The sequence below is a fragment of the Vicia villosa genome, linkage group LG2 (assembly GCF_029867415.1).
Source record: "Vicia villosa cultivar HV-30 ecotype Madison, WI linkage group LG2, Vvil1.0, whole genome shotgun sequence".
Taxonomy (NCBI): domain Eukaryota; kingdom Viridiplantae; phylum Streptophyta; class Magnoliopsida; order Fabales; family Fabaceae; genus Vicia; species Vicia villosa.
This window is the reverse complement of record NC_081181.1, coordinates 157,550,464-157,573,678: the sequence shown is the minus strand read 5'-3', so window position 1 is coordinate 157,573,678 and position 23,215 is coordinate 157,550,464. Positions and strand designations below refer to the sequence as shown.

General features: G+C 32.6%; 2 protein-coding genes across 2 annotated transcripts; one reads left to right on the top strand and one right to left on the bottom strand.

Annotated features, from left to right (window-relative positions):
• Nucleotides 1-62: 62 nt before the first annotated feature.
• On the bottom strand, nucleotides 63-2,195 carry LOC131652677 (pyruvate kinase, cytosolic isozyme). Its single transcript, XM_058922616.1, has 3 exons — nucleotides 1,822-2,195; nucleotides 1,262-1,723; nucleotides 63-1,096 (listed from the first exon to the last, which is right to left on the bottom strand). Exons 1-3 carry the CDS (start codon nucleotides 2,077-2,079, stop codon nucleotides 284-286), a joined length of 1,533 nt encoding a protein of 510 aa, XP_058778599.1. The 5' UTR covers nucleotides 2,080-2,195; the 3' UTR covers nucleotides 63-283.
• Nucleotides 2,196-19,062: 16,867 nt separating this feature from the next.
• On the top strand, nucleotides 19,063-20,928 carry LOC131647191 (uncharacterized). The gene is made up of 3 exons (XM_058917104.1): nucleotides 19,063-19,337; nucleotides 19,419-19,502; nucleotides 20,672-20,928. The coding sequence occupies exons 1-3, from the start codon at nucleotides 19,109-19,111 to the stop codon at nucleotides 20,740-20,742; spliced, it is 384 nt and encodes a 127-aa protein (XP_058773087.1). The 5' UTR covers nucleotides 19,063-19,108; the 3' UTR covers nucleotides 20,743-20,928.
• Nucleotides 20,929-23,215: the final 2,287 nt, after the last annotated feature.

Below are 23,215 nucleotides of genomic sequence, written 5' to 3'. Positions count from 1 at the left end.
TGCAAATCGATAGATTTGCCGAATAATATCATTGTGGAACACAGACACAGTTACCCAGCTAATTATAATGTTTTAAATGCAAAAATGCATATTATTTTCATGAGAATCTCATTCGGAAATACTCAGCAATATTATAGAAAATACCAAAACCTGCTAATAGCTAAATCCTCTGTTATACTACAGACAAACAGCACAGAGTTTAATTTAATTAGAGCACAAAAGCTGGAACATAACATAGCCCTTCCTGCATCTAAGGCAGGCAAAAAACACATTGTGTTGCAGATCACTTCACAATGCAGATCTTTATGACAGAAGCAGCTCCAATACGATGAAGAGCAACAACTGCATCACCAGGTTTACAAAGCCCCTTTTGTGTTGCTGACTTAAGGGAGGCTTCCAGAATAGCATCTGTAGATTCTGCATCAGTAGCTCTGGCAGATCCTTCTGCCAATATAGGAATCAGCCCTCTGTATATCAAGCTGTGCCTTGCTGGTGACTCATCACTGCAGGACCAATCAAATGAGTCCGTTGTCAAAACTGGAACTACCACAGACAGGATTGGAACTGCTGGCCTATACTTAGCAACTAACTTGGCTGTGCTCCCACCTCGTGTCAGCACGACAATGAGTTTTGCTCTCGCCTTATTGGCTGTTCGTACAGCTGATGATGCAAGACTTTCCAATGGACTCATTGGCAATGGAGTAGACCTTATCATCTCTTTGAAGATAGTACCATAGTCTAGGGATGATTCCGCCTCAATACAAATGCGGGCCATGATTTTCACAGCAAGTTCAGGGTAAGATCCAGCAGCACTTTCACCACTAAGCATGACACAATCCGTTCCATCAAGAACTGCATTGGCTACATCTGTTGCTTCAGCTCGGGTTGGCCGAGGAGACTTGATCATGGATTCAAGCATCTGGGTGGCAGTTACCACAGGCTTGCCAGCAAGATTACACTTATATATCATCATTTTCTGTGCCAGAAATATCTTCTCAACTGGGATCTCCATTCCAAGGTCACCACGCGCCACCATGAATGCATCAGTTTCACGCAGGATTTCGTCAAAGTTCATGACACCCTCCTGATTCTCAACCTTGAAATAAAATTCCCCAAAATCATTATATACCACAAGTAGACAAGAATAAGCTATTCATGAATCATTTTCCACAACATCTTATATAGCACAAACACAAACAAATGAAAAATGATAATCACTTATATTCTCAAAGTTGTAGAAGAATGCAACAAAAAACACTACCTTTGACATCAACTTAATATGCTTAGCATGAGGCCCCAAAACTCTGCGAACATTAACAAGATCTGATCCTTTCCGAACAAATGAAAGAGCAATCATATCAATATGGTTAGGCACGCCCCATTCAAGAATATCTTCCTTATCCTTATCAGTAAGAGTGGGAAGATCCACCACAACACCAGGAAGATTAACATTTTTCCTCTCACCCAGCATTGCAGTGTTCTCACAGCGACATCTAACAGTACCAGCTTCTTGATCACAAGACAAAACAGTGAGAGTGATAGTTCCATCAGAGCATAGTATGGTATTTCCAGGCTTCAAATGGACAGGCAGTTTCTTGTAACTCATTGATATCGTCTCCGGATCTCCCTTAATATCATAATCAGTAGTTATGGTGATTTCTTGTCCTTCTTTTAGCTGAATAGGTTTTCCATCTACCAGAAAGCCAGTCCGAATCTCAGGCCCCTACAATAATACAGCACAGTAAAGAGCATTTGTACAGGAAAGTTAATAATTCCATTGGATTAACAAACAAACATATAAGAGAAGCAGAACACAAGAACCTTGGTGTCGAGCATGACGGCGCAGAGAATACCGGTGGATTGCATAGCAGACTTGAGATTGTTGAGGGTTTCTTGATGATATTCATGAGTTCCATGTGAGAAATTGAAACGAGCAACATTCATGCCAGCTTTAAGAAGCTTCTGGATCATTTCAACAGATCTGGAAGCAGGACCCAAAGTACATACGATTTTGGTCTTAGGAAGACGGGAATCATTGGGTACTTCGTTCATGATCCCTTCAATGTCTATGTTCGACATTTCTAATTTTTTTTCTTTTCTGTTCTACTTGAATATGCTTTCTTTTCTTTTCTGTTCTACTTGAATATGCTAACACAAATAAAAGAGAGAAGACAACTGATAAAGAGAATAAATAGATTATTAATGTATAGGTTAGAAGAATGACATAGACACATACATATATACCTACCTACCTTGCTTTTTGCGTTTTGAAAACAGCTTTGTTAGAATTGTTGTACTTTAATTACCAAACTTGCCACTGCCCATTGGTACTGGGATGGAATATTCTATTGTTTTTTTTACGTCTCGTGGGTTTTGAATTCCAAACAGCAATAGTCACGCTTTGGGTTTGGGTTACATACTTTTCTTTTCTTTATTTGGAGGTTGGTTTGAATCATGTCAAAATCTAATCAAAAAGTCACCCTAATTTCTTTCCCAAGCACTATTTTCATAATTAGTACAACTAAAATGCTACTTTCACAACCGAATATTACATTTTTTGTCCGATAAACCTTTCTTCTCCTTCTCTCCCACGTCATTTCTATTATGAGTCAAAAACCAAACACGTGTATTACTCGCTGTCTTTTTTCTTCGTATATTTTTTGAAACCGATTGTCCACATAAATAAACCCCAATGTACTAGACTTATCAGCTGTGTTACAGCAAAACCTAACAAGGCTTTTTATAAAAGAAAATTTCTCAACCAACTCAATAGATTTCTTACACAAGGAATTTTTATTTTTGTCTCCAGTTTAATTAATTAAACTTAATGATATTTACTTAATCGTTAAAACATAGTCAAAATGAGATTTTCTCAATTAATTAGAAAAATCATTAATGTGTAAGAAATCTATGAGATTGGTTGAGAAATTTTCTAAAAAATAATCTTTAATGTGGACTATAAATAGTTAATAGAATTATTTATATGTTTCTTACTAATTTTGAAAAAAACGATCTGTTTTCTATTTATATCATAAGAAAAACTATTTTATAAAAATATAGGTATTCAATATTAATTAAAAGTAGTTTTTAGATACTTTAAGATCATCTATTCAAAAGTTTGAATTTCTTTTTGTCAAATAGATAAATATAAGAGCTTTGTCATAATAAATTATTGTCTATAGACTATAGTTTAATTTTGTTTTTTTTATAAAAATCTAGATTTATTGAATGACTATTTTGTATCAAGCATAGATTTAAAAATGGAAAATGAATATTGTAAATTTGAATGGTGTTACCTATTTAACTATGAGTAAAAGTAAAAGTTATTGTGATGGTTTCAGTTTTCCAAGGGGACGTCCCACAGATTTGGACTCTTGACGCCCACGTCTTCTTCTTGTTCTTCTTCCGTGTGCTCCCCTTTGTTTTACACGTGACTCCAAACAAGCCTATTCATTTACTTTAACTAACACTATTATTGGTCATCATTTAAAACTAAGATTTAGGAATAGGTTTGTTTTAATTCAAAATATTAGAAGTTTTTTAAACTTCTAATATTATATATTAATATTATATTATATAACATAAATATATAATATTATAAATTAAAAAATTAATTTTAATATTATATAACATAAATAAATATTATTGAAGTTTAAAATATAGTTAAAATTATATTCTTTTCGAAAAAATGTTTTAAAAAATTATTTAAAAGTTTTAAATTTAAGTAATTTTTTAAAATTTTAATATTAAAAAATTTATATCAAAGAGAATAAAATACCTAAAATAACATTTTAAAAATAATTATTTAAAGCATTTTTATAAAAAAACAATAATTAAACTATAAAATCATTAAAAAAAATAAAACAAATGAACCTTTACTTTTATATATTTCTTTTGTGCTATAGATACTTGGTCAAACAAAATAGCCATACTTGCTCTTTTATTAGCAAATTACAACATTAATTTTTTCCAGAAATTATATTAATCTAATTATAATGATTTTTTTTAATAAACAATTTCACGCTTGTAATTTTAATTGTGATATTTGAATCAAATTTTAGAATTTGACAAGAAGAAACTTCATAGTTCGATAGAGGTTAAATATGTAGTTAAAGTCTGTTCACATGTTGATGTCGAAGTCTTGCATGTAGGTGTCGAAATATGTTAGGTTGTTAATGTAACATCCTTCTAAACTCTACATATAATTTACGAATAAATTAATTCGAATCACCACACAAGGGTGTCATACGTCATAATAAAAACAAGATAAAATCAGTCTTGCTCTGTAACACAAGTTACAACATATGATGGTAAATTTTCATAACATATACATTCATAGTATTCATGCAACTTCACTTAATTAAAAATATCACATCGGAGTCATCTTCGATTAAATATCCTCAACTTTCAAACTCATGACATTTTGTCTCATAAAAGAGTTGAAATAAAACTAATTCAACAATTCAAAAATCATTGTAAATACTTCAACATAATTGGACATAAAAATCCAAAACAATTCAAAAATCATTGTAAATACTTCAACATAATTGGACATAAAAATCCAAATCAAGCGTTCCCAACCCGAAGTTATATATCAGAGCAAGACACCCCTAAATAACAGAAAACTACTAAATACTCTAAGAGCTATCTTCACTACCTCTGCAAGCTACTCCTGGAGACCTCCGTGTTATCCACGTGGAGGCAATATTCAAACAGAAGGGGTGAGTAATCACAATCAATTATGAAAGATATAAGTAAAGAGAATTGCAATCATTATTATACAATCATATAACATAATCAACAAGTTATAACTCACACCCCACACGTCATAATTATCACCTATACAACTTTCATCATAGAAATCAACGTCACCTAACATCTCAATATTCAACACATCTCACATCATCAAAAGATTATGCAATGCCACATAAATGCTATGCAATGTTACTGACTCAATGCATGTGGTACTATAATATGATCCCTTAGATTCATTTCACTACATGATCCCCACCATAGGATCGATTTACTCTTGGAACCAGAATACACCAAATCGCTACCATCACCATAGGTACCACTTCACTAAATCTCCGAACAAATGATCTAGCTACTCACACTCGAACCATCACCATAGAAAATGAGGCCACAACATAATTTAGAACATAAGTTCCACAACATGGATGCATGATTCGCAACATACAACAACATTACTCATATGTTCGACCTCGACTAGTCTAGCGTGTCATCAACAATATAATCATCATAAAAAACATGTATATATTTGGACATGCAACATCATTAAGTCATCATCAATATCAACACCATAGCAACATCACCAACATCAACATCTTAGCAACACCATTGCAACAGCATCAACATAATAACATAATTAAACTTTGTCATAACATATGGTATTACTAATCCTTCACAATACTCATCAACCAACATCAATAGAAATAACGTTACATTTGCACAACTGTATACACTTAATCATGTTACTTCATTATACCATAGATATTTTATTATTTTAACTCAATGATTCACTAATCGATCATGCAAACTTTTATAAACACCCATATAATAGACACCTTAATATTAATCAAACTTTTCACCAATCATTTCATGTTATAGCACTGTGCATTAGCTTTCTAATGCTTCAAAAAACACCTAAATTGGACTTACGGATCAAAAGTTATGAGGTAAAACGTTAAGGCTTGTCATAGTTCAAAATAAATAATTTTCAAAAATGCAACTGATGCAATCGATTGCACCGAGACTGCAATTGACTGACATCAACATACGTCGCCTTTGTCAAAGCAAAAATTTTATTTTCTAGGCAATACAATCGATTGCACCCTTTTATTTTTCAAAATTTTAACTGATGTAATCGATTGCACTGGGACTGCAATCGATTACACAGGGACTGCAATCGATTGCACTAGGCAATTTTTCTAAAAATTTTAACTGATGGAATCGATTGCACTGGGATTGCAATCGATTTCACCGGACAATTTTTCCAAAAATCCTAGTTTCCTGTTACGAATGCAGCCACAATTCCAATACCCAAAAACCTATATTAGTCCAAAAATAGTCACCGAAAAACATCAAAAATCAACATTCATCAATGCCCAAAAGATCAAATATCATCAGATCAACTTGTATCACATATATTCTTCTTGATAACATCATTCAAACTCATGCCCTAAAGCATCCAAATTCAACCCAACTCAAGAACACAACACAACATTAATTACACGTCATTACATTTAATCATCAATCATAAAATTATAGCACAATCACATTCCACAATCATCATCATTCGAGACTTTTATGAAAACCATGGATCCACAACCCTAACAACATCAAATACCCAATCTTCCACCCTATCCTATATCAATCACCATTGAAATTCAATAACCCATCATTACCTCGTATTCCTAGCGATTGATTTCTATTCACGCTCTAACGAAGAATGTCCTCTTGGTTCCTATGTGCCCTAGCCGCTTTTCTCCCATTTTTCCAATTTTTTCACGAATGACACATAATATACCTTATTCCTTATTTTATTTGTTAACCTTAGACCATTTTTATCATCTTCCCCTTATACCCTCACTTACTCCCATACTCTTACTATTATACCCTTAGCATCTCTACTCATCCCAATATTTTATTTTATTATTAATACAAAACCACATAAAAGTATTATTTTATTAATTCTAAATGATTCTCACCCACACTAATATTCTACTTTATTATTTTAATTATAAACCATATAACTACCAATTATTTACTCTAAATAATTCTTAAATCAACACCTACATCCCACTAACAACCCAACAACAACCCAACAACATATCAACATAAAATTACATAATATTCACAATAATCACAAGAACACAAATTCTAGATTTTCGGAGTGTTACAACTATCCCCCACTTAAAGGATTTCTGTCCCTGAAAATTACCTGAAGAAAACAGAGTTGGATACGACTCTCTCATATGATCCTTACGCTCCCAAGTCATGCTTTCACCAGCTGGTCCTCCCCACTCCATCTTCACCAAGGCAATCTCTTTACCCGCAACTGCTTCACCTCTCTGTAGCGCTGAAATCTGTGAGACTAGAGCCATTGATTGACTTATCAGATATTTTAACAGAGTCATCACCATGCTTTATTGTTTCCAAAGAAAATGGGAGAAAGAGAGACATAAAACCAACATAAGTTTTTAAAATCAAAATTAATAAACTTATCAGAGATCTAGGTACGAGGGGTTAGTTATGCAAGGGGAAGGTGTTAGCACCCCTCACATCTATGGTACTCTGTAGGAACCTTTTTAAAATGTATATTATTGTTGTTATTGTTATAAAACTGTTTTTTTGTCTTTTTATGTTTTTGTTTAAATAAAGTTGGAGGATGACAAAAGAAGATTTTAAACTGAGCTCGATAAGACATCGCATCTTAGGCCTACATACCCCTTAAATGCAATAGGGAAGTCAAAGCTTTTGTAGTTCCCCTTAAAAGGAAAATAAAAGAGCCAAGTGGCAAAATTTTTTTGGTGTTGAGCTTTAACAATATTCTACGAGTTTTAAAAATGTTAAGCTTTAACAATACTTAACAAGTTTTAAAAGGTGCCAAGCTTTAACAATACAATGCAAGGGTTTAATAAAAGAGCTTGTTGAACTTTAACAATACAAAACCAATGGTTGATTCAAAAAGGTTGAGCTTTAACAATTTAAAACCAATGGTTGTATTTTCGAAGAAAAAATTCCATTTTTTTAAAACACTCAATTTTCAAAAAAATTTGATTTTGTTTATTTCGATAAAATACGATTTTTCGTAATTATTTGAAAAACTCAATTTTTCGATTCCCTTTCGTATTTCGGAAATAACTCTATTTTTTAAGAGTTTAGAAATAAAATTGAATTTTTTCGTATTTCCAAAAAACATCAACTTTTTGTATTTATGAAAAATATTTTTTCGTATTTAAAAAAACTCATTTTTTTTTGTATTTTCGAAAAAATTGACTTTAAATATTTCCAAAAAAACATCGATTAAAATCGATTTTTACTATTTAAAAAAAAAACTCAATTTTTTGTTTTTTCGGAAAAAACTCAATTTTCCGTATTTTTGAAAAAAACTCGATTTTCTTATTTTTTAAAAAACTGTTTTTTTTTATATTTTTAGAAATAAAATCAATTTTTTGTATTTTCGAAAAAAAAACAACTTTATCGTTTTTTTTTTAAAATTAATCGTATTTTTGAAAAAAATAGATTTTCAGAAAATATTTTAATTTAGTTTTTATTTTGGATATGGATGTCCAAAATATGGATTTGGTTAAAACCATATTTATAAAATATTCAAAATGTGGATTTGGTTAAAAACCATATTAAAATTAACTGGTTTTTTATAATCGGATTTGGATATGGATAATTTATATTACCGGTTAATTTGAGGGCTTAAGAATTCCATATATGTATCAATCAAACATTTATTCAACCTGTAGCTTAAGAATATCAGAAAAATCTGTATGAGCCATAACTTTTAAAAATCAAATTAAATGACATATACAATGAATAAATGACAATGAATTGAGGGCTTTTACTCCTCACATGATGTTGAACATACTGGTATTAAGATATATCAAAATAGGTACTGGAATAAAAAAGTTAAAGTTTGAAACTTACCTCTTGAAGCTGGAAATCGAAAGATGCTTTAGAGCACTTCCAAAACTGGTTTGATGATTTGGATAGCTTCCTTAGACCTCAGGGGTTCTAACTGAATGCTCACAACCTTTTGAAATGGTCTGAATCCTCCTACCTGAGTCCAACTGCAAATGCTTCAAGCAACAATGGTGGATGATGATTCTGTGGTTACAGATGCTATTTTATGGTTTGGATAGCTTCTATAGGTGATATATGAGGCGTCCAGATGCTTAATTTGATTCATAGTAGCATGTATTATTCTACTCAAACTAAGATGCAAAGCTTTGAAGTGAAAATAGAGGGTAGTGATTATGTGGTTACAGGCTCAATGAAAATAGAGGGAAGTGATTATGCATAACTTCATAATAAATTCATGCATGACATACAAAATTTCTCATTTATTTTGAGAGACTCATTACATAACACATGCATCATAACATGAGAAAACTAACCTCTACTTTTCAGGATACCACTATCTCCATTTACAAGAGTTAAGTCGACACCTCTGACGGTTCCTTAACAATCTATTTTCAAGTATTAAGTCGATACCTTTGACGGTTCCTTAATATATCAGGAGTTAAGTCGACACCTTTGACGGTTCCTTAACGACACACTTCAGATATAAGTCGACACCTTTGACGGTTCCTTATATAATCTATCTACATATCTGAGTCGATACCTTTGACGGTGCCTCAATGATATGCTTCAGAGTTAAGTCGACACCTTTGACGGTTCCTTAACAACCCACATCAAGAGTTAAGTCGACACCTTGGACGGTTCCTTAACGACGTATTTCAAATTTAAGTCGATACCTTTGACGGTTCCTTAAATAACCCAACACAGACTTGAGTCGACACCTTTGACGGTTCCTCAACATTCAAACAAAAAAGAGAAGACGGCAAAAGCAGAAATTTCGCAACAATCCATACTCCAACAACTACCAGATGGCATCTACAAGCCCATCTCCGACAAAAAGTCCCTACTACAAATAGGGCAAATTTCTTGGTATTCTAGTGTTCAATCATCTGCCACCTTCAGATACCGACTGGCACACAGACCACTCTACATCTTCAGGTTTAAGATAATTGAACAGGGGCAGCTGTCATACCCCAAAATTTGCCCATGCTATTTTCCATACACAAAATCAAATCAAAACACAAAGTTCCAAAACACACTCTCCTATGCAAAGGCTCTAAACTAGGGTTTGTTTCTTTCAAAGGAAAATCAGTTAATCAATGGCTCCAAAGCTCTTCATATGGCTCAATACATCTCACAATATCTCTATGACAAGTATCAAGGCTCATTTCAAAGAATTGGTCACTCATTTGTCCAGAAAGTCAACAGTCGACTAAATTAACCTAAAAGTCAACTGTGGTCAAAGCAAAGTCAAAACTTCTGATTTTTTGTCAGCTTCCTCATTATGAAGTGTCATTCACCATTCGATCAAGAATTGATCATGGTTCATCAAGGAGATTTAATCTCAAGGCCACAAATTTATAGTGATTAGTTGATTTTATATTGAATTTTTATAATATAAATCAAGTAATTAAGATAATAATCAAATAGTTGAATGGGAGAGATATCTAACCAAATTCAAGCACCTCTAGGCCCAATCATATGTTTCATTTTTATTTATTTTATTTATTTTGGATTTAATTAATTTAAATTCAATCTTAATTGAAATAAATAATGAAAATATCAATAATATTGGACTAAAGCTTATTTTGTGATAAAATAGTTAGAAAATATGCAGAATATTTGATTGACAATGCATGGCAAAAGAATTGGAGAAAATTTTGGCAAGATTTGTTTCAAATTTGGCAACTTTCAATCAAATTCCAAATCAAAGATTTCATAGACATTTGGATCAAATCTCTTGCCCTAATTGGTTTTACTATAAAACCAGAATGCAGTATAATGACAAAGGGAGAGGGATAAGGATTTCCGGCCACACGTAGAACCGAGTCGAACTCGTGAAAAAGTGGAAAAAAGCCAAGACCGTTTTCTGAATTGCAGCGGTATCAAAGCTCAAAAAAGCATCCTAACATGTTTATCGATGTCCTCTGATCACTCCTGGATGCTTACAAAAGATCAAGACTCCCGGAAGCGCGACATGGACGTTCTCGGTTTCGACCCTTCGTCAATTCACGTTTACACGCATCCAGGCTTTATTAATTGAATTCGATTGTGTTTTTTTGTTCATAATCTTGTTCCTGTGCTTTCTGGATGGTTTAATTGTACATTAGATGCAGGTTTTGATCGACACCATGGCTAGGGTTTCAAAGCTTCAAATTGGGGTTTCCCAAAATTGGTAAAATTAGGCGAAACCAATGGTACGGTTGCGTTCCAGGGGCCAATCTCGATCGATTCATGGTCTCATAACATATTTTTGTTGTTCTGTTTTTTAGTTTCGAGATCTGCAGGTCCAGGTCCAAACGAACAAGATGATGAACAGTGGAGGCGCGGGTTTCTTTGGTTTGAATTCTGTTTTTTTTTCGTTTTTTTTATATATTATTTAATAGCTTTGTATGCATAACAAAGCACGCGTTTGGTTGGAATGGTAAACGTGAATGATCGTATTCCCCAAGGGCCTTGGTTCGATCCCCAGGTTTCAACACTATTTTTATGAATTTGTTTGCCTCAAGATCCGGTGCACTACAACAACAAAGCCTCGCGGTGCACCCTCAAAGATTAGCCATCAGATTGTTCTCTCCCCAAATCTAATGGATGAAGAAACGCTGGAACACCATGAATGTCCTCAGCCAACCCGTACCTGATCAAAAGCTGAGTCATTCCATTTTCTTTTAATTTTAATTATATAATTTGTTTTTTCTTTTTGATAGTTGTTTATATACAATTTCTTTCTAATTTTACTTCTTCATAAAAAACATAAAAAATAAAAAATATTTAATTTAATTGTTAATGATAATTTTATTTAATTAAACTTCTAAATTAATTTAATTACTTAATTACGTTAGTATTCCTTTTAATATTTATTAGGATTAGGAAATTTAATGGAAACCTTATTTTCACCAATTTAATTAAATTGGGTTGAAAACCAACAATTAATTAATTTTTATTCTATTAACTATGACTAACTTGTGCCCTAATCAGGGTTTATGGGACCATTTATACACTAAGAAATATTTCTTTTCTGTATCTTTTCAGGTTTATCTTCAGATACTCTTCCGACTACGCGCCGCCAAATCAAAAGCTAAGTTCCTATTTCCTTTTTTTCTTTAAAAATGATTTAACTTTTATTTTTTGCCTTCCGCCCGAAATAAGGTTTGCTTTGAATTAGCCATACACTCACCACATCCTTTTTCTTTATGTCCAACTTTTCAGGGTTATCGTCAAAAACCTCTGCCCATCAACCTTCATCAATCGAAGCTAAAGGTTTGTCAAGTCGCTAAAGCTACGAGTTTGGTAACCCTAAACCCTAAACCTTCTTTGTTCATTATTACTTATGTCAAACCCTTTTAAGGGATCCGCTGGTTTCATTGTCCCCTTCCCCTATTATTATGTAACTGTTTACTGGTTGTATTGATTGGCCTTGAGGGCACTTAAATTGTGATATTATTTTTTACTGCGTGGTTAGTAATTTAGGGAGTGCAAACCATGAACTGAACCTAGATCACCTAACTACAAGATAAATATTATCTGAACATAACCACGTGATTGTTGCACCCACACACCTTTAGGGTAATCCCTCTGGTTGCCTTTGTTGCCTGTTGCCTTGTTGCCTTTAATTATACTAAATAGTCAAAGTCCCTCGATTCCGAGGATACCTAAAAGCAAACAAATGTTGCCCTAAGTTCATTATTATCATCAACATTGTCCCTCGAAGTTGCCTCGGTAAAACATGATGATTGTCCCTATTGCTAAGGTATCCTCGCATGATGCCTAAAAAGATTAATGACTATTATATCCTTCCCTTAGACTACCTGCCCTTTATGGCATGGGACAGTCTTATGGCGAACGATTACTCGATGACCCTTAAACATCCAATTGAAAGACTTCCTACCCTTTATGGTATGGATAGATCCTTTCACCTGAAAAGCTAAAAGAACACATTTTTAAACTTAGGGTAGTTGCTACTAATTGCTTGCTCTAAATTCAAAAACTATTTTTCCATTCTTTTCAAATCAAGTTCAAAAAGACTACGCTTACTTACAAGCTAAAGTTCTTCTTCGAAAATCATTTCAAATTCAAAATACTTTTCACACCTCCTTTCAGAACAATTTCAAAACAAGGCTACGCTTATTTACAAGCTAAAGTCCTTAACGAGTTTTTTACTATTCGCACACTGCTTTTCAAACAATTCAAACAAATCAAATATTTTCAAAGTGAGCTAAGCAATTAAGAGCCCATGGATAACCATGGATGCAAAGGGTGCCTTACACCTTCCCTTTGTATAACTTACCCCCCGAACTCAAAATCTTTTAAAAGGTCTTTTCCTGTTCTTTTAGCCTTTCCTAAAATTGGATAAAATAAAAGTCGGTGGCGACTCATGCTTAACCGCGACATTTCGATCGATAAAAAGTCAGTTCACCGTATTACACATGGTTTCAATGTCTTTGCGACGCTTTAATTAGAACTTAGGGAGACTCCTCTGCATCTTATGAGGTTTCTTGTTGGCTTTGGATTGATTTTGGTGCAGACCAAACAAGTTAGAGGCTCAATGCAAGAATTGTTTGTGATTAAATTAGCTTTTTAAGAATGGAAGTCATCACTTTATGCTTGAAATGGAATGATTCAATGGGCAATGATCAAAACACCTTGATAATGGCTCAAAAGAGTGTGTAATCCTCTGATTAGGGCAAGATTTACAAGCAAGAGGGTCTCCAAACAAGGATTATGTAGATTTGATTCAAATCTCATAGCTTGATTCTTCATGAAATGGCTTGAAATTCAAGAATGGATCCCTAACTCCATCCATTTTAAACTACTAGCTCACAAATGCTATGGAGGTGTTCTAGTACTTTTTAGAAATCCCTAAACTTAATCTATAACTTTCATGTTTGGTGTTTCTTCAAATTCATCTTGAATATTAGTGTAAAATGCCCATAAAGTTGGAAGAACATTAGGTTAAAAGCACCTTGAAAGTGTTTTTTTATAAAAAGTAGCTAACTTCCAAGCTCCATAAGTTAAAAACCATTCATCTTTTGAGAATTTGTAAACAATGATAAAGTTGTAGATCTTAACTTTTTATTCAAAATGAGCTTTGGAACAAAAAATTTGGCCAAGGGATGAGAAAGTTATGGCCCTTCAAAGTTGAGTAAAAACATTTATTTCTTCATGAAAAAGTCAAAACCTTATTATCGACTTTTTGATTCTTGATTTATTTTCTTGATAAAATAAGTTAAATAAACATATATTCATGATTTTGATCTTCAAAAGTCTGTGGTTGACCAAATTCCTCAAAAGTCAAAGGTGATCTTGAACAGTTGACTTTTTCTAGATGAATTACATTCTTCTAAGTATCAATTGAATTAGGCTCTTCCAATCAAATGAATGATGTAAGTGGATTATAATGAGGCATTGGAGTTCCTTGAATCATGATTTGAGCCATGGAACCATGCTTTGACTAAAAGTTAACTCCCCAAATGAATTAGGTCAAAATCCCTAATTGTGGACCAGATGAAGTTGAAAGTTGTTGACTTTGAATTGAGCCACACTTGGGCTTAGATTTTGATGCGGGGAATCACTTGAGCATATGAGAATTATTTATCCACCTTGTGAGCCATAAAACCCTAATTTTCCTGAGTCTTTTGATCAGTCACCTACCTTGAGAAATAAGCAACAAGCAAGCATAATCTTTTTGTATATTTTTGGTTAGCAAATAATGTATAAATAATGATGATGATCACACTCTTCTCAAAATGATGTGGGATCTCAGGGACAAAAATTGGGGTACAACACTCTCGATCCTCTATCCACATAGGTGATGTCTCAACAGTCTGGTTATCTCTCGCCTGTACATTATCCACTTGGATCACATGAGACAGATCCAGAATGTATCTCCTCAACTGAGACACGTGAAACACATTGTGAAGATTAGCAAGTGGCGTCGGCAAAGCAATCCAATAGGCTACTTCTTGTTACAACAAACTGGTGCAGTGAACATGGAGAAGAAGTCATCAACAAAGTATGAGATTGAGAGATTCACTTGAGTGAATGACTTCATCCTATGGCGCTTGGAGATACAAGTCTGCATCACCATCATATTGAGCCTTGCTGATAAGGTTTTTTGGCAGTTTTCCAAGAAGAAGACGGCAACAAGTGTGTGGACGAAACTCGAAATTTTGTACATGACCAAATTGTTGGGCAATCGCCTCTACTTGAAGCAAGATTTGTATTCATTCAAGATGAGTGAAGACAAAGTCTTGAGTGAACAAAATATATGTTCAATAAATTGATTCTTAATCTGGAGAACATTGAGGTTACCATCAGTGGTGAAGATTAAGCATTGTTGTTGTTGTGTACTTAACCAAGATCTCATGCTCACTTCAAAGAAACTGCCTTGTACGGAAGGGAGTAGGGTGTAAGTACAAGCCTACACTCACCAAGGAGTTTTCAATTCATGACAAACATCATAAGTGAACAAATACAAAAGCACAAGTGAATTACTCAAGGAAAAGCAGGTTTTGGCTATCTAAGACACTTTAGGTCGACCTACCACATGCCTAGGTCAACCTGTAAAGCTTCAGTTACTCAGCATATGGATTTGCATCAGTTAGGTCGACCCAGCTAATCCTTAGGTCAACTCAAACTAAAGCAAACAAAGAAGATTCACTTCTGTCCCATTTAGGTTGACTCAACCAAGCCCCTAGGTCGACCTAAACTGAAGAAAAATCCCAAGAACCTGTTTCAACTGATCTTTGGTCGACCCAAAGCCCCAACAGGTCGACCCAACTAGCAACAATCATAACTTGGTTGAATCTGCTCCATTTAGGTCGACCTAATCAATGAAGTAGGTCAACCTATCTCCTCAAAACTTGCCAAATTATGTGTTTGCTCTGCATCAACGTACCAGCACCTATACATATCTTTTTCTGTTAATTATTCACTTTCAACACCAACAACTGAAAGATACACAAAGGCTTCTCATCTTCGTTCTTCTTCTCAACTCCAACACAATTACACACAATCATTCTTGCGTTGAGAGTTTGCGATCAAGATCGATAACGTCCATGGAAAGGAATTGAAGGTTCCCAGTGGGTGAAGATTTGTGGGGTTTTTGGTGAATAAAATCTGCGGATTTTGTCCTCAAAGATTGGTGAATTTTGGGGGTTTTTATCAAGAGACTTCATCAAAGATTCAGCTGAGTGTGAAGATTGAAGAACAAGGGTTCGAGCAATTCAAAACATTGCAGAAAGGGAATCAAAGTGAAGCTCTTGGAAGACACTTGATCTGGCTCAAGATTAAGGGGAAGAAGATTCAAAGGATCAACATATTCGATTTATCGTTATCGCTTTGTTATCTTCTTTGTATAAACTGTTTTCAATCATAATGAAAGACATCCCAATTCCCGTTTGGAATTGGGGGCAGATGTAGTCGTAGCAAGGACGATCGACGAACTGCCTGAACAAATATCGTGTTCTTATCGCTTTTATCTTTTCGTTTACGTTTCGCTTATTTCTGGTCATAATTGCAAATTGATCAAAGCTTCAAGTGTTAAACTTGTGTGATAAGATTCTGCATAAACATCACAAGTCACCACACCTTGAATCATAATCAATTTGGACATTATCACCAAGTGTTTGATATATTGCTTCAACTATTATCAAGTCATTGCAAACAAAGTTAATCAAGCAAGTAGTTAAACGATCTATATTAGCTTAACCGATTGATTCTCTAAGCGGTCTTTCATCGTTAATCCTTAACTGTTTTGTGGTTTAATCACATATCCGATTCTTTCAATAGTGGTTCGCAATAGACGCGAGTCGATCCCGAAACGCTTTCGCCTAAGTTTAAGATAAATCCGAAAAATTCTGAGGCATCTATTCACCCTCCCTCTAGATCCTTAAGCCTAGCGTCTAACATAGGGGTGTTCGCAGTGCAGTTTGGGCAGTTTGTACGATAAAAATCATCCGAACCACAAGAGAAAAAACATGCGGTTCGGCTTGGTTCAGATGGCTTTTAGAAATAAAACTGAACTAAATCAATGCGGTTTGGGTTGGTTTGGTTGGTTTAGCTTTTTACAAAAAAAAAGAGAGTCATATATACACATATATAGGACAACATAATTTTGTGTTTAATCATTCATACATTATCATAAAATAAGTTTATTGTCTAAATAAGTTGATCAGTGCATTTTAATGCACATTCCTCTATGTTTGTACTTTGGAATTTTCATGGTTTGCTTTGTTTATTTTTATGTTTTATAATGTTTTGCTAATTTAGTTTATTTTTACCTTTAATTGATTTTCGTACTTTATTTTCAGCATTAGCAGCTTTCAATAAAATGATCATAACTGGAGCTTCGAGAATCGGATCAACATGTTCTACTAATCGCCGGAAAGATGAGAGAAAGAGCTACAACTTTTATGTTGCGGCCAAAAGCTAATTCGAAGTGTAGCAGGCTTGAATAATTCGTTGAAGTTGCAGCATTAGAAATATTTAGTTTTGGTCGATTTTTAGGCCGGGTTTTCTTTATGTTTTTGACCCGGTTGGGTTGTGGCCCGAATTCCTTGTTTCTTTTCCTATACATAGGCAGCCGCCACAGTGTTTCGGGTTACCTTATATTTTCCAAAGAAATATTTTTTGCTTTGTACGCTTGAATGGATAACTAATCCGAAGACAAATCCTGCTGCTTACGGGTTCTATTGCTCCGAGGTTATTCTAATACTAATTTAAATTCGATTCAATTCATTTCTATGAAATCATTTGCTTAATTTGATTGCAATTGTTTGCTTAATTCAATTGTGTTCATAGGATAGAATTGATTAAATTCGATAGTATGCATGTTCCTAAATTTAATTGGGTGTTATCGTGTGCTTAATTCGTTAACTCGTCATATTCTTAACCGTTTGCTTAATTCGGTAAACAGGAACATAATACGTATGATTTTGATAAGCGCTTGTTTGATTGATCTTATAATCGAATAGGATCGAAGCCGCTTAGGGGTCAGTGTTATTATAGTTGATGATAACTCGGAACCAGAATCAGTAGGATTAGCCGTTTAGCTTATTTTAATAACCACTTAATTTAATCTGCTTATTAAATCGAACCTTGAACCAACCCCCGTTAATCGTTACTATTAGTTAATATAATACAAGAATCCTTGTGATACGATATTCGAGTTGTATAAAAAATATTTGGATCATAAATAAAATTTTTCGTATAATAAATATTTTCCGGTATACATAGTTTATTTTTTGTTTAGGTATCATTTACAAAAATATTTGGATCAATAGTAAATTTCGTATATAAAAATATTTAGATCAATAGTAGATTTTTTTCCCACATACCATTTTTGAATATAAAATATTTGGATCATAAATACTATTTTTCCTAAATAATAGATTTTTTTTTCATATACAAATATTATTTTTGTTTAGGCATCGTTTACAAAAATATTTGTATCAATATTAAATTTTCGTATATAAAAATATTTAAATCAATAATAGATTCTTTGGCCTATGTCAATTTTGAATAAAAAATATTTGGATCATAAATAACATTTTTCGTATATAAAATATATAAATCTATATTTAATTTTTTTCCCTTATAAAGACTTCATTTTTGTTTAGGTATCATTTACAAAAAAATATTTGGATTAATAGTAAGTTCGTACATAAAAATATTTAGATCAATAGTAGATTTTTTCCCGTATATCATTTTTGAATAAAAAAAATTTGGATCATAAATACCACTTTTCATAAATAATAGATTTTTTTCCGTATACAAATATTATTTTTGTTTAGATATCATTTACAAAAATATTTTGATCAATAGTAAATTTCGTATATAAAAATATTTAGATCAATAGTAGATTTTTTCCCGTATACTATTTTTGAATAAAAAATATGTGAATCATAAATACTATTTTTCGTAAATAATAGATTTTTTCCCTAATTGTGATAAAATTAAAAATTTTATTATGCAAAAATCAAATTAAGACAATTTTAATGTGGTGGCAAAAAATCGAATAAGAGTGTTGTAGACTTTTTCACAATCATTAACTTTCTTACATCGTATCGTAGATTTATTAACTTTTATTAAAATAGAGACTATTTTACAAATTGCATGAACTTTTTAAGACTTAAGGATCCATTTAAAATTTGTTTGGCATTAAAAATATATTTAATCTTTATTTAATTTATATTTTATATTAATTTATAAATAATATAAAGAGAATTTTTGAGTTGTGTGTGCGGAACTAGGGTTTGGTTGTGCGGAGTAGAAGATGGCGAAGTTCAACGTGGTTCAGAAAAGAAGAAGAGCTCTTGTTGCAGAGAGAAAGAGACAAATTCACGGCGACCCAACCACCGGAAAGCTTAAGATCAGGAAGCAGAACGTTTCTCTTTCCGGCAAACGCAAGCGCAAGCTCTTCAAACAATGGCGTCGGGAACAAAAGGAGGCCTTAGAGAGTGGCATAGTAAGCATGGAAGACGTGCAAATGGCTGTTGCAAAAGGTAATCCCGATTCGCTCTCTGGTTAAAAGCATGTTTGATGGATTTGTGTAAGCCTTATGTATTGTTTGGTTTTGTGAACAGGGGAAAGCAAGGATAGCACTGCTTCATCTTCAGGAAAATTTCACTTGAAAAAGGGTTTGAAACTTAAACAGCTTAAGGGTAAAGGTAAACATTTCAATTATTTCATGCGTTTATTTTCTTATTCTGTTTTGAATTAGCTTCTGTATGAGTTTTCATGTCTATGGGAGCACACTGACATGTACACAATTAATCTAGGAATTTTTGGATATAGGGCAAGGATAATTGTCAATGATTATTTAGATGATAGCCTGCTAACTAATAACAGTTTAATACAACGCGCAAATTGAAAAGAAATCTTTGTTTTAATTGTCAACCATTGATGTATCATTAGTCTTCTAGATTGATCATTGGTTTCTTGTTTGAGGCAATTATAAGCAACCTCCTTTGTTGGTTTGTTATAATGTTTGTTTGTGGGTAAGGCTGCACAGGAGGAGCGATTTGTATTAACGAAGGTTTAGTATATTATTGCTAAGAAAGCAAAAGAAAATACAGAAACTAAAAGCTAAGGCTAACTGCAAATGCAAAACTCGTATTACCCCAAGCTATAAGCGGAAAGCAGACATGGAAAACACATCTGACCCCAACCTGCTCTCTTCCCCCCAGCCCTCAATTAGCCTCTGTAACAGATTTGTTTTTTTTATCTTTGCATTATATGTCGATGCATTGATAACATATAGAATGCTACCAACTGATTGGTAGACCAGAGCATTCTCGCAGCTTTGTTTTCCCCATACAGCATGGTTGCATATAGCAGTTAGTGGATTTCTGCTTCTTACTGGATAGGGAGATTGGAACCCTCCTAGATCTTTGAGTCATTTTAAACTAAGCTTTCAATACTAAACAAATATTCACTTCTAACTTAAATCCTAAATCGAATCCTTTTTTTTGTCTTTGACTCCGAGTCTTAACAAGTTTGATCATACCATGTAAACTGTTGATATTAAATAATTTGGACTATATTTTTTAGTAGGCAATGCCTATATATCCTTTAAGAAATTTAGTGCTGATTGTAGTAGCTTTTACATACAGAACCACAACATGGTAGAACTAGGAGACATATATGTACTCATATATTTAGGTTTACATGCATTTGTCCCTTTTTTTTTTGGATTTAGGCACATTGGGTAATTCACTAACTAAACGTCCCATTTTTTAAATGTTTTGTCGTGGAATGTTGTTTTATGAAGAACCATGGAATTGTTTTCAAAACATCATGTAGTAAACTTTTAATTGGTGTTTGTTGTGGCATTCAGGGAAGAACAAAAGAAAATCTGATGTACCAGCAGCCGAAATATCAGCTGATGCAAATGCAATGATGGAATAATTTTTGTGGTCTGCTTGGTAGGTAGGAGAATAGAAAAGACAAAAATGTGATGGCATTATGTTGTAAACTTGAACTGAGGGATTTGCAGGCCATCTCAATATTTTCCTTTTTTACTTTTGTATGGTAAAAGAATGGAAGTTTTGATTTAATAGTTTGAGTTGTTAAATTGCTGTCATGTTCCTAGAAGGAAGGTCACTTATTCGAGCCACCAACCTCTGCAAATTATCTTTGTTCTTTAACTTATATTACTGCAAGGAAATAGACATTTTGATACCAAACTAACATTAATCCAACACTTTTACCAATTTATCAGTATAACTGTTTTCTGCTTAACGCATCAATCACAGCTATGTGTGTTTTTTGTTTGTGTTCCAAACTAAAGCTGCTGATGCATGAGTGAATGATTTGTCCCATAGCAGAATTGTATTAAAAGTTATGGTAAAAAAGGCAGCAATGAATGCAAAGAATATAAATTTCCGCCACTATATTTTGCTGAACACCCGATACCACTTATTCTCCGAATAAAATGCAAGGATTGATGTTGTTCTTAAAGAACTTGATTTTGTAGCTATTCTAGACGCACACAATGCAATAGTGTACGTGACGAAGCAAATGAAATAATTCCAGCCTTTCATAAAAAATGGGAATAAATTAATAATTTTTGTAATTGTGTAATTTTTTATTCAACTACATACAGGAAAGATCATTGATTTTTTAGGTAATTTTATGAATATAAATTTAGATAAAATGCAAAATACATTAAGTTGAACTGGAGAAAGAACTGTTAAAATATACGGGTCATAGTTTAATCGATTCGACTGTATAATAATTTTTTTTTAAAAAAATTATTAAATATTCTAATAAATTAATTTATATCATATTTTGTAAAATAAAATTCTTAAATAAATACGATAATAATAAACAAGTTTACAAAATAAGAAGAATGCATTGTAAGATCCAATAACAAATCATAAAATTAGTTAAGGACTAATATTACATTATTTCTTCTCTTTCTACTTACATTTACATTGTCACGTATCTTTTAATTTTATTCTTTATTTTTCATCTATACAATTTTAAATATTTGCTATAATTAATTTTTTAATTTAAACAAAGAAATAAAGTGTCTTTCAATTTTATTCTTTATTTTTCATCTATACAATTTTAAGTATTTGCTATAATTAATTTTTTAGATTTAAACAAAGAAATAAAATGAAGTAAAACATAAAAAATTATTTTTGATTTTTTGAACCGTCCAGTTCACCAAAATCGGTCCCGATTTTATGATTATTTTAATTTTTTTTGTGCTTGAAGCAATTTTATCTCAATTTTATAAACCTAATCGTCTATTGGTCGAAATCGAACCAGATTAGACAACGGTTCAAGGTTCAACCGGAAGGCAATCCGGATTTTAAAACTGGTAAAACTAAATTTAAATGGAAATGTCAATGTTTGTAGCGTCATAATTTGAAGTTTACATGTTTAACAAAATGGTTATATCAACTAGAAATTTGTATGAAATTAAACATGTCAAAAAACATTACTATAACATATCATTTTGATGTTATAGTAGGCTTTGTCTTGAAGCATACGTACACATGGGATGACCTACAATAATGGTAAATGAAAGAGTCAATAGTGATATTATGTGATGACCTACATCAAATAAAAGAGTCAATAGTGATATTATGTGATGACCTACAATAATGGTAAACGAAAGAGTCAATAGTGATATTATGTGATCACCTACAATAATGTCAAATGAAAGAGTCAATAATGATATTTGATTTTTTCTTTACCCACCTCCGTATGGGGTCACCCCCAGCGAAAACCCTACTTTACCCCCTGCTTCGGAAATGCATTTCCGAAATATTTTTTTTTCTAAATTTTTCCAGTGATATTATGTGATGACCTACAATAATGTCAAATGAAAGAGTCAATAATGATATTTGATTTTTTCTTTACCCACCTCCGTATGGGGTCACCCCCAGCGAAAACCCTACTTTACCCCTGCTTCGGAAATGCATTTCCGAAATATTTTTTTTCTAAATTTTTCCAGACTTCGGAAGTGCATTTCCGAAAGAATCCCAAAAATTGAGATTTTGATTAATTCGGAGATGATCTCCGAAAAAACAAAAAAAAAATCTAAAAATCCCAAAAATTAATTTTAGGATATTAATTAATTCATATATCATAAATTTGATATAATTTATGAGTAATAAATAATAATAATTATATATTTTGATATAATTTATGAGTTATGAATAATAATTATTATATATTTCTATTCTAATTCATATTTTAAAATTTAAAATAATTTTAATTAAAAAAACTAAAATAATTCCACTTACAAAATGAGTTATAATTTTTTATTTATATATTTATGTATTTAAAATAATTATTATGTATTTATAAAAAAAATTAAAAAAATGAGTGTTTTAATTTATATATTTATATAATAATTATTATATAT